The sequence below is a fragment of the Protobothrops mucrosquamatus genome, unplaced genomic scaffold, assembly GCF_001527695.2.
Source record: "Protobothrops mucrosquamatus isolate PMUCROS unplaced genomic scaffold, P.Mucros_1.0 scaffold212, whole genome shotgun sequence".
Lineage (NCBI taxonomy): Eukaryota > Metazoa > Chordata > Lepidosauria > Squamata > Viperidae > Protobothrops > Protobothrops mucrosquamatus.
The window spans coordinates 1,278,249-1,290,294 of NW_015386566.1; the positions used below are offsets into that span (position 1 = coordinate 1,278,249).

The following is a 12,046-nucleotide window of genomic DNA, read 5'->3' on the forward strand; positions in this document are numbered from 1 at the left end:
CATGTGAAGCAGATATTGGTATCAATTGTTATCTCATCAAAATCTTGTGTTTGGCCCTGATTTTTTATATTGTCTTGTTTTTTCTTCTCCGTGCTTCCTGCCCAGTAGCTTCCTATGGTCACTATGCCCATTGCCATCAAGTAGATGATCCCAGTTTTGTATAACAAATTTCTAATCAGATTTTTGAATAGTAAATAAAGAATATCCACATCACTGAGCATAAATCCTGGGAGAGTAATCTCTTCACAGTGGCCCCAATTGTATCCAGATCTCAAGCTTTTCATTGGATATGGAGCGTCTCCACCAAGAATCAGAAACCCCTCCGTGCTATTAATCCGATGGACTCTTGCATTCTGAAAGAGATTGCAATTTCCCTGTCTGATAGAAGCAATTCTTGTACTAAATCCACCACCATCATTGTCGTCTTCCCCAAAGAATGAAGGCAAGCAACACATGGCTGAATAGGTGAAGTTCTGAGTAAATGACTCAAGGTCAAACCAGTGTTTCTTGTTGTCTCCCTGATACGATTTTATCCATTGAGAAGGGAAAAGGAAACAGTAATCACCTCCTTTTTCTGGCCTGATGTGGAAGACTCCAGGGTTCTGAGCTAGCACAGATGGAATCAAAGTAAGGAATAGTCTGATGAACAGCAGCATCATTCTCTTTGATGTTCTATCATTTATCTTCATCTTTGGTACAAACAGTAACTGGGTGTTGTTCCCCTCTTTTAGAAGAGGTTGGGCTCTTTTTGGTCTTCAGTAGAAAGCCCAGGTCCCTATGCTTGCTACATGATAAGCTCTTTCCTGATAACATTATCTTCTCACCATGGCTATAACCCCCAACCTTGTTTGTTACATAATAAGCCCACTTTTCTTACCATGGATACAGTTATCCACCTTTGTCTGCTGCATTGCAGTCTTCATCCTTTCTCATAGATATTTGGCCCTGCCTTTTGTAAAGACAAGCTCAATGAGATTATTACATATCAAATATGGAAGCAGAATTACAAAGCGGCAGTGGGATTTGGCTGCTGCTTAATTTGGTTATCTTTGTGAAGCAACTGTAATGTGAATATTTCAGTTTAGAGAGTGTCCTCAAAGGCTATCAAATGTGATGTTAAATGTTTCTTATATGGTGTCTCAGTGCTGTTTAAAGAAGCGTGAAGGATTATATTAGAGCACATGTCTTTCACGTCTTCAAAGCCATGCAGTAGATAATAAGATTGATGAGTTTCACAAGGAATTTTCTCCATAACTGGTAAATAGTGAAATGTTTTTTACTTTGCAGCTTTTGGGGAAGAACTAGTAACATGTTAGCAAACAGCTTGTTTATGAATAATCAGAATTCTTTTGAAGCCTGGCTTATGAGCTTCACACGATGGTGGCCACTGTTGATAATGCATTTATCAAAATAGACTGGAAAATATGACAAACTGTAGTTCAGAAGGGCAACATTAAAGAAATTGCATTACTTAATATTGAAATGAAAAATATTTACTATACTTATATTCCATCAAATAAGAAATGAAAATGTGAAGGCATGGACTAATTCCTTAAATGAAACAGTGAAAAGCCCCAAACAATAATTTTCTAGAAAATAGTTTAATACATAATAAGCAAAAAATAGAAAAAAACAAAGGAATAACTAAAGGGTTTAGGAAGATGAACAGAAAAAACAGCTGTGATTGTAAATAAAAAAGACAAATATTTAAATTTTGAATATCTTAATACAAATTAAATAAGGAAATATTTATGGTAGGGGTTTGTTTTTTTTACAGCCTGAGGTCCAGGCTCAAATTTGGTAAATTCTCAGAATTATATTCCAGTGCTGGGTTGGAGCAAATCCTGAATAGGCCTGAGAGTTATGGTATTTCTTTCTATGAGTTCTGTACAACTTTCAATTCTCTCTCCAGGTTTCCCATTCTCTAGTTCTGATGAATCTTCTAGAATGTTGATTATGTATGTAGTTAATATTACTTCCTGTTACTTCTTCAAATTGTTTTCAGTTAACCTGGCCTAAAGAAAGCTTTTGGTTCCACAAAGGTTTGAGAACTGTTTCAGCTGGTAAGCAATTGAAACAGAGATGTTTATTTTTGATATTCTAAAAATTCTTCATGGTTTACACATAACCATTTTTATCATTATACAAACCACGATGCTCATAACTGAGTCCTTCAATTTAAATCTCTCTGTCAACGACATTGCCCAAATGACATTAAACTTCAATTGACAGTTGCATTTTCAGCCTGTAATAGAAACAGTTCTACACATATTGAATATGAACTAAGATCCTGTACAGAAGTACTGGAGGAATAACAGGAGAGGCAGTTTGGTGTAGTCATTGAGGCATCAAATTAGAAACTGGGAGACTGAGTTCTAGTCTTAGATACAAAACCAGCTGAGTGCCTTGGGCCATTCCCTGTTTCTCAGCTCAGGGAAGAAGGCAACAGCAAAACACACTTTCGACAAACATTTCTAGGAAAACTGCTGGGACTAATCCAGACAGTCACCAGAAGTCAACACTAATTTGAAGGCAAACAAATACATACATACTTACTTACTTATTTTTTATTTTTTAACAGGCTATGGGGCTATGAAAGTAGTTTTCCATGTCACTATTCATTTTGCTAGTTTTTGGCCATAATAATTTTTTAAACAATTTGAATTGAATTTGAAGACAGCTCAAGCATTTCTGATCAGCATTGGGCAACCCATTACACTCATTAACTTTTCTATCAGGAAATGCTATAGAAATCATAGAAGGTGCAGGTAATCTTCGCTTAATGAACCTAACTGGGATTGGAATTTCTATCATTAAGTCAAGCGATTGCTAGGCAGAACTTCATATAATCGCATTGCTTAGCAAGGGCAGTTCCATTAGTCCCAGTTGCACTCATTAGGCCAGGACTGTGCCATCATTAGGCAAGCATCTCACATTTTTCTCACCTTGCCTGCCTCCACTTATCCTCCCCTATCTCTGCCTTTTTGGCTACCTCTCACTTTGCTGTCCCAGTTGAGCTTCGCCATCTTCTTCCTTACACTGTTGATGCACACATGGCTCATGTAGCTAGCAACTACCATATGGAGGACCAGCCAAGTTTCCCTGTCGGCAGCAGAAGGAAGAAGATGGCTAAGGTCAGCTCGGGGGCAAGGCAGTACATATTTTAGATGGCAGGGTGGCAGGGCAGCGGAGTACAGGACAAAAGAGCAGAGATGGGGGCAAGATAGATGAGTGGGGGGAGTTGAAGCACACTTTGCAGGCAGACTGCCAAACACCCAAATTTTGATCATGTAATGGTTGTAACTACAAGGACAAGTTTGAGAGCTAATTTGGTCTAATGGTTAAGGCACCAGGCTAGAAAGCAGGAGATCATGAATTCAAGTGCCACCGTAGCTATGAAAGCCAGTTAGATGACCTTGGGTCAGTCATACATTCTCAGCCGAACTCACCTCACAGGGTTGTTGTGGGAAAAATAGGAGAAAGGTGGTGTTGGATATGTTCACTACCTTGTAATATTTGTAAAAGTAATAAAAGCAGGATACAAATATTTTTTTCTTTTTATGACCCTGTAATCCCTTGATTCGGGATACAAATAAATAATGTTGTAAATTCCATTTGTTCAATGCTGTGGCAACACTGAATCGTTGCTGAGTGAATGGTTGTTAAGTGAGGAATACCTTTGGTAATTATTTGGTAATATCAGACCATAACTGCCCTAAAAAGAATCTGGACTCAACTGGTTGCAGCAGATAATTATCAGAAACAACTCTTTGCTCTGAGGTAAACATCCAGACTTTTGTAATCCAGAACTGGCAACCTTGAGACCAGCCCTGTATTGTAAATGTTGGTGAATGTTTATTTTCATAAAAGTGCTCTTTTAATTATTTCTGTATTCTTATTCTAATCTTTATTTGATTTCTAAATAAGGGCATTAAATGTTTATGAAGTATTGTTTCAATTGATAACTGGGTAATAGCTCTGGAAAGGGTATTTATAAATGATATATTTATCATGGAAATACTGGATTTTAATTGTAGGCAATTCCCAGCTGGGAGCAAGCATAGTAGATGCTTTGGATACCCTCTATATAATGGGCCTTCATGATGAATTCAGAGAAGGACAGGAATGGATTGAGAATCATCTTGATTTTAGTGTGGTAAGAAAATGTATCTTAGAACATTATTGTTTAGAGAAACTTAAAATTTCATTCTACCAGTGTTTAAAAATGATTTGTGATAATGGACATGAAAGCTTTGTAAAACTTCAAGAACACTTTTTATTGCAATTTTTTAAGAGTGAATTGGTGTTCCTGTTGATTTGCAAGCACTTACTGTATTTATGTTGTGCTAGTACTTTTTTCTTTTGCACTCATTTTTATGAGACTTCTTTTGAAATGTCCAGTGATATTTTGCATAATTAAGTATCATTGTTTTAGTCACATCAAGTATTAAAATGTAAATTTAGTTAGCTTGTACTGGTTTTGTTTCAGCTATGCTCATGTTTTTCAGAAATCATATTTTTTAAAAAACCAGAAATCACATAAGAGTTTTCTTAATCCCCAGTCTTTATATTTGATCCATTTAAAAGTTGTATTAAAAGTTTTCACATCCAATTTTAATTAATCCCAATTTAGCATTGCGTCCAAACTCAAGATAATTAATTTTCACTGTTACTAGTAGCAACAGTGGCTTACTATCCCAAAGAACTGCTATAAAGAGTAATTACTGTACAATTTGTCGAAGGTAGAAGCAGAAATCCTCCGTTTATTTGCTGTAAGGATGCACATGAAATGTAAATGCAGTGTATTAGTATTTAGTTTATACCTAAAGAATCTATCTTCTTATCTGTTTCAAGAACTCAGAGGTATCTGTCTTTGAAGTCAACATTCGTTTCATTGGTGGCTTGCTTGCAGCTTATTACCTCTCAGGACAGGAGGTAAGGGAGCCACTGTACATTTGTGTAAAAGTTTGAGGGTTGTTCTTAATTTTTTAAGGAAGCAAATGCTTGTTTTCTTCCCATTTCACAAGCTGTTTGGTAGGTAACCAGAACTGGTGAAGGCTGAGCCTCAATTTATGTCTAAATGGAAAAAAAACACTTCATATTGGTCTCAAAAAATAGTATACTGAAAAAATCTTAAATTGTATTTATTTTCCATAGTTAAAGGAAAGTCCTTTGGGTTCCCTAATGAACTTATTGATTTTTCCCTTTGGATAAAGTACTAGGGAAAATAATTATGAACTAGCTTATCTATTATGATGGTTGCAGAATTTAATTTTTTTTTTACATAAAATTTGAGTTACATGTTTGTGGTTGGAGAAAGTGGATCAGATTCAGGTATATACAGAGAATCAGTACTGATATGATATAGCCATATATAAATCCTAATTATTCATTTTATTCCTAATATGAGAAGAACTGCTGAGATGAAAAATTAATCACAGTCAGTGTCTAATAATAATTCTTTTTATTTTTAAGTTGCAAATATCAGTTTATTTTTATTGTGTAATACATTTTATATTGCACTTTAGCTTAAAGTAACTCTTAAAGCAGCTCCCAAATAGAACTACACGGCAGCCTTTGCCTCTTTATAAACTTCAAGACTTTTAAGAAAGGGGAAGGGAGGAGTAAAGAGCATTTTTTTAAAATTATACAATTGACTGATCACAAAATAATTTGATAAAAAAAGCTGAGAATGAGCTTTGTTAAAAGAATGCGTTTTTGAGTTTCTGGAAGACTGATTAAGGCAAATCTTTTAGAGACGACAATGGCTGTATCAAAAAATGCTTGCCTAATGAATGCAGAACAGAGGATAATTACATCATAGTAAAATTGGAGGGGGTAATATAGAACATTCAGGGTTGTTTGGGGTAAATTTTCCACTTTTACACACAACTATTCATATTCATTTTATTTTTGAAAATTAAGAATCATTCTATACCTTTTAGATCAGTGGTTCTCAACCTGTGGGTCGGGACCCCATTTGGGGTCGATCGACCATTTCACGGGGGTCGCCAAGCAAGGCTGTCCGCCATTTTTTTGTCCGCCATTTTTTCCCCTTTTCCGGCAGGTGCCTTACCTCCCTTGGGCTGGGCCAGCTGGTGGCCGGCCTGCTCCGTCTCTGCCACTTGCCAGCTACGCCTCGGCCGGCGCAGGGGGCGGAACCACGCATGCGCGGCGCTCCCGGGCAGGGAAAGTCCTCGACTTACGACTGGTTGGGTAGTTCTCGACTTACGACCGGTTTAGTCCTTGACTTACGACCGGTTTAGTCCTCGACGTACGACCGGTTGGGGTCGCGGCATTAAAAAGGTTGAGAACCACTGTTTTAGATAGTTTTCAATCAGATTTTACCTATGAAATTTTGATGATCTCTAAAAAATGTGGTTTGGGGACTAAAATGCAGCAGACTGTCAATGTTTGCACTTGGGAACTTATAGGAATCTGGTTATTACATTAGAGGTGCTTTTAATGATTTCCAGACACTTTTGTTTTGTTTTTTGTTTTGTTTTGTTTTTTTAAAAGAAAAATGGTGTTATAAGGCTATGCTCTTATATGAAGAAGATAGTACTAGCACCAATATTTTATATCTCCTCTGAGCTTTTCATTAACTGATTCAGCATTCACTTCATTTCGTTTGAATGATCACCTAGAATTTATGAACACCCCAGTTTTAATAATTACCTAAGAACCAGAGATCTATTCTGGAGCTTTAATGGTATAAATATTGTGCTCTCACCAGGAAGACTTTAAAACTGGTTCCTTTTCCTTCTTCAATGCTTCAACATTGTATTGATCTTTCTGGTTATTTTTTAGCTGGATCTTGGCTTCCTTTTAAAGGTGAGCTCCTCTTTTTTTAGGCCGCAGATAAGTGGAAAGTGTACAGTATATCCCTCATTGGACAAAAAAGGAAAACCAACCAACCCCCAAACCCTTTTGTCTTTTGTGCCACAAGATGAATACTTGTTCATCCAAATATGATGCTAGGCTAGTTCCGGTTTTGCATTAATTACGTTACGCAATTATTTTAACAGCATCTTAACTCCTGTAGCCTTCAGTTGTATGAAGAATTGTATAGCATTTACATGGGGAAAGTAGAGAACCTCTTAGGATTTTTGTCTCCAGTTTATATATTAATGCCATTATTCTTCAATATACATTTATGTACTGAGAAAATTATCTAGAAGACCTTTGCCATCCATTAAATAGATGATTAAGTCAAAATAAATCCACACAAGATGTAGAGATCACTGATAAGTTTGTTATAAAAATGGCTATTATATATTAAGTATGCAAAAATAAAATATTAAACCTGTAATGTTATTTTTATTCTACTGCACTAAATGCTTCCACCTTCCTTTTTCCCCTTCACCCCATATTTCTCTCTCTATCTTCTCCACTTACCCCACTTTCCTACCATTTTTATTTTTACTTATTTTACATTTTGTTAGGTTTAACAAAATTATTTTTAAAATGTATAGATCACTTTAAATCTATTCCTTCCTACTGACATAGTGGTGGAAAGAAAAATGCTGTGGAAGAATATTTACGTAGATGTGTTTCAGGTGGGATACTTAAAGGAGTCTTTCATATTGAACATGGCTTCCTTTTGAGTAGACATGTTTAGGTTTGGAATGTAAACAGCAAACCATGGTTCAGCTGTCTTTCTCCATCTGTTTCAGCTATTCAAGATAAAAGCAGTGCAACTAGCAGGAAAGCTCATCCCTGCCTTCAATACACCCACAGGAATTCCTTGGGCAATGGTGAATTTGAAAAGGTATGAGTGTGGGCACAGTGAAGAATAATGTAAAACTTCTGATTATTTTTTTCCCTCGTGTTGTTGAAGATTAAGTAAGCAGTTTAAGAATTTATATAGTGTGATGTTTTGGGTTTATTTGACTGCTCCAAAGTGTGCTTACTCTATGTTAACCACACAAACTTAAGGTGTATTACAATTTTATTTTTATTTGTTAAGTGTTATTTTCCTTTCCTTGCTTTTTGTTTCTTGTAAATACATTTTCTTAGCCTTTTCCTATCGTTTTCTGGTTAGTGGTGTAGGTCGCAATTGGGGCTGGGCTTCTGCTGGGAGCAGCATCCTCTCCGAATTCGGCACACTTCACATGGAATTTGTACACCTCAGCTATTTGACTGGCAACCCTGTCTACTATGAAAAGGTAGGTTTTGTGCCTCTTTCTGATATGGTCATACAGTTCAAGACTTGTGAAAATAGAGATAAGATGGAAAAATGCATGTGTATCTGTGTTTATGTGGATGTAAAACACATACTTACATCTTTTCTCAATATTTTTTTACATGTAATTTTAAGACAGGTTATTAGTTCAGCTAACATTCCTAATTCTTTAAAATACAACAAGGAGGCAATTTATAAAAGAAAATCTGATTTTTAAAAAATCAGAGGAATGTTGAGAGGAAACTCTGGTTACCTTTTTTTTCCTCATTAAGGTTATGCATATTCGTAAACTGCTTCAGAAAATGGACCGCCCTAATGGACTTTATCCAAACTACTTGAATCCAAGAACTGGGCGCTGGGGGCAGCGTAAGTATTTCTTTCATATAAATTGCAAATTGAATTTGTTTCTTGTATGAATGTACATATGTATTTGTCAATAAATTCACTTGAAACGTCTTCCAAAACTCAATTTAATGTCATGATTTTAGTTACTGAGTAATCTTTATGGCTGTAGGCTCAAAGGTCAACATTTTCAATGCTCTAATTTCTTACTTCATGGCTATGATAATTATGATTTGAGATGGATACCTGAACTGGACCTCCTGTGGATGCTTGAAATCATAATTTGCTTCCAAAAAAGAGTGAGCAATCTTGTTCAAATTATGGTTTTTAGGATTGTGTAGCTGCAGCAGAAGTTATTCTGCAAAAGCCAAATGATCCTGAAAAATGATTACTGCTGTTTTAATCATTAGAGTTTAGCTAGTTGCCAAAGTGTTGTTATGCCTATCTTTTTCTATTAGACATTGCAACACCAAAGCATGATCTAATTTTATTGTCTTGTTTTAAACCCAGCCTATTCATCCATCACAAGGTCTTCAGATTCAAGCCAATCAATTAGTTTCTCCTGATTAGCACATATTTTGCAGATCTGATTTAATAAATAGGTTAGGTAGTAGTTAGCTGGATCATCTAACTAAGGGGAATAAGGAGAGATAAATTGATATTAAAAGATTTAAGCCGAGTATCCAGAGGAATTTCTTGCCAGTAAGAACTATAGAGTGAAGTAGTATCTCTAGAAAGTGGAGTTCCCACAGGATGTTTTCAAATGGACTTTGAAACGTCACCTGTTGGGGACAGTTTAGAGCAGGGGTGCCAAACTTGCAATGTCATGTGACGTGTCGCGATGTATCGCGACTTTTTTTCCCATTGCCGGCAATGGGGTGAGCGCAGTTTTGGCATGACGCATCCGACCTCTAGGCCGGCAGTTTGACACCCCTGGTTTAGAGGATTTCTGTCCTGAACAAGGAATTGTACTAAATGACCATGAGATCACTTTCATCTCAATTGTATAATTGTATTGTTCTAACAAGACTCACCAAGCAAATCAACATTTTTCATAATTGTTACAGGAAACAATGGTAGACAACAAAATGCTTGTGGAAATACTGTACAATAATGCTGTGGGGATGAAATATATGTGCCTGTTAGACCAGATTTTATATGCACATGCACACACATTTTCTTGTAATCCTATGACATACATTTTAAGGATTTGAGATCAAAAATACGCTCTTTGAAAAATAAATACCATTGTCCTATATTTCGCTAATTGAGGAAAACAGTATTTCAAACATTATTCAATTTTCAGTAAACTTATTTTCCATTATTTGATGCTCTCTAAATTGTTTTAATGAAATGTTTTATTTCATTTTTGTTGCACCATTCAGATACCACTGGAGCACATCTTTTTACTAATGTAGTGTTGTAACAACTTTACAATTTTCAACTGACAACCAGCATGAGGTAGTGATTAAAGTATTGGAATACAGCTAGGGAAAACTTACATTCAAGTCCATGGAAACTTCCTGAGTGATTTTGGGCCTGTTGCTCTAGCTCAGAGAGTGCTTGGTTAGCTCCAAGTAAAGCACCTTTAACTCAGATCAACTATTGGATGATTTGACTTAAGATTTTGCTCAGAATGGTGGCTTATAAAAAGTTATTCTCTATGTAAGTTGAATTTTATCCAGTTACAGAGTCCTGACTATGTAGTTTCTGATCAAATTATTGAAAACCTGAGCATTACTATAACACTTATGAAAATAGATTCCAGGTAAATCTATCTATTACTAAAACCCTTGTGCCTATAGCTTTAACTGGACAAAATATGCATCGTTGGGTAAAACATTTTGAACCAAAGTACCTCAAATGGGCTAACTTACAGAATGCATCCAAAATCTAAGGCCCATGATTCCTATGGAATTGAAATTTGGCAAATTTTGTAAAAACATTTTATGACAAAAAATACCATAAAGCATTTTTATGACAAAATACAAGGCATTTATTGTGGTCAATTCCTTATGTTTGACTGTGCTATATAGTTCAACATGGGCTATTTCAAAGCAGATATGGCTCCCTGAATTTTTAAGAACTTTTCAAGTATATTAGAAGCTCTGCAATTGTTGGAGACATTAAGGTAAGAAAATATCTCTGAAATGATAGCCCAGATATCACAGTTTGTCTAGCTATAACATAAGGAGAGCTTCATTTCTTATATTGCTAGATGAAGTGTGAAAATATTTCTGAAACATTAGCTTTTTTAATCCAGGCTTGTGGATTTTGTAGTTGCAAATCTCAGTAATCTTTCATACTCACAGTTTTATATTTTATATGCTCCCTGTCTCTTTCTCTTGCAGATCACACATCCATGGGTGGTTTGGGAGATAGTTTTTATGAATACTTGTTGAAAGCTTGGTTGATGTCAGATAAGATGGACACAGAAGCAAGGAAAATGTATGATGATGCTATTGAGGTGATTATAGTGCATTGATTCCCCCTTTCCCCAAGCAATTACCAGTTGTATTTTTTCAAGAATCAGAATGAAAACAAAAATGCATCCTTAACTTAGCTCATCGGGTTCTCTTACTTGAAAATGTTGTTTGGGGATTGAATACATCATGAGCAGAAGAACTAAATATAAATAAAGACTCGACCCAACCACAATTGAACCCAAATTTCTGTTGTAAACTGAGACAGTTGTTAAGTGACTTTTGCCCCTTTTTACGGCCTTTCTTCGCTCACTGCCACTTGTGCTAGCCACGCCCACCCTCTGGCTTATTTTTGGGGTAGGGCTTATATTAGGCCCACCCAAAAAAATCAACACAGTATGAGTCAGCTGCCAAACATCTGAATTTTGATCACATGACCATGGGTATGCTGCAACTTTTTCAGTGCCACTGTAACTTCAAATAGTCACTAAATGAACAGTTGTAAGTTGAGGACTGCCTGAAGTCTAAACCAGTGGTCCCCAACCTTTCCAGCATGGTGGCCCGGCGCTGGGGGGAGGGAGGCATATAAGCAGCAAGTGTATGCATGCGTACACAGCTCCATTTGTGTGAGTAGCACATGCACACTCCCTCCACGTGTGCGAATGGAGCTTTGTGCATGAGTGAAGGATGCTTGCACTTGTGTACAAAACTCCACTCATGCGAGCGGAGAGCACTTGAGCAGAGGGCACTTGTGCTCCAGTGCAAAGCACTACTTGCATGAATGGAGAGCACTTGTACACGAAGCTCCATTTATGTGAATGGAACTTTGCACGCAAGCGCCCTCCACTCATGCACGCAAGCGCCCTCCACTTCACGTGCATGCACCTGCCCATTTATCAATAAATTGATGCCATGAGTCATTAAAATCACTATTGGTTGACTATATTAATCTTCTCTGCAAATAACTGAATATTGGTAGTCCTCGACTTACAACAGTTCATTTAGTGACTGTTCAAAGTTACAACGGCATTGAAAAAGTGACTTATGACCATTTTTCCCACTTATGAATGTTGCAGCATCCTCACGGTCACGTGAT

At 36.6% G+C, this 12,046-nt stretch overlaps 1 protein-coding gene across 1 annotated transcript in view; it reads left to right on the forward strand.

The window, feature by feature from the left end:
• Positions 1 to 12,046, forward strand: part of MAN1A2 (mannosidase alpha class 1A member 2) — a 58,270-nt gene that overhangs the window by 23,580 nt on the left and 22,644 nt on the right. Inside the window, exons 4-9 of the mRNA XM_015814034.1 lie at positions 4,038 to 4,156; positions 4,855 to 4,935; positions 7,677 to 7,771; positions 8,045 to 8,168; positions 8,458 to 8,551; positions 10,879 to 10,994. Coding sequence (XP_015669520.1) covers positions 4,038 to 4,156; positions 4,855 to 4,935; positions 7,677 to 7,771; positions 8,045 to 8,168; positions 8,458 to 8,551; positions 10,879 to 10,994 — 629 coding nt within the window. The remainder of the gene's footprint in view (positions 1 to 4,037; positions 4,157 to 4,854; positions 4,936 to 7,676; positions 7,772 to 8,044; positions 8,169 to 8,457; positions 8,552 to 10,878; positions 10,995 to 12,046) is intronic.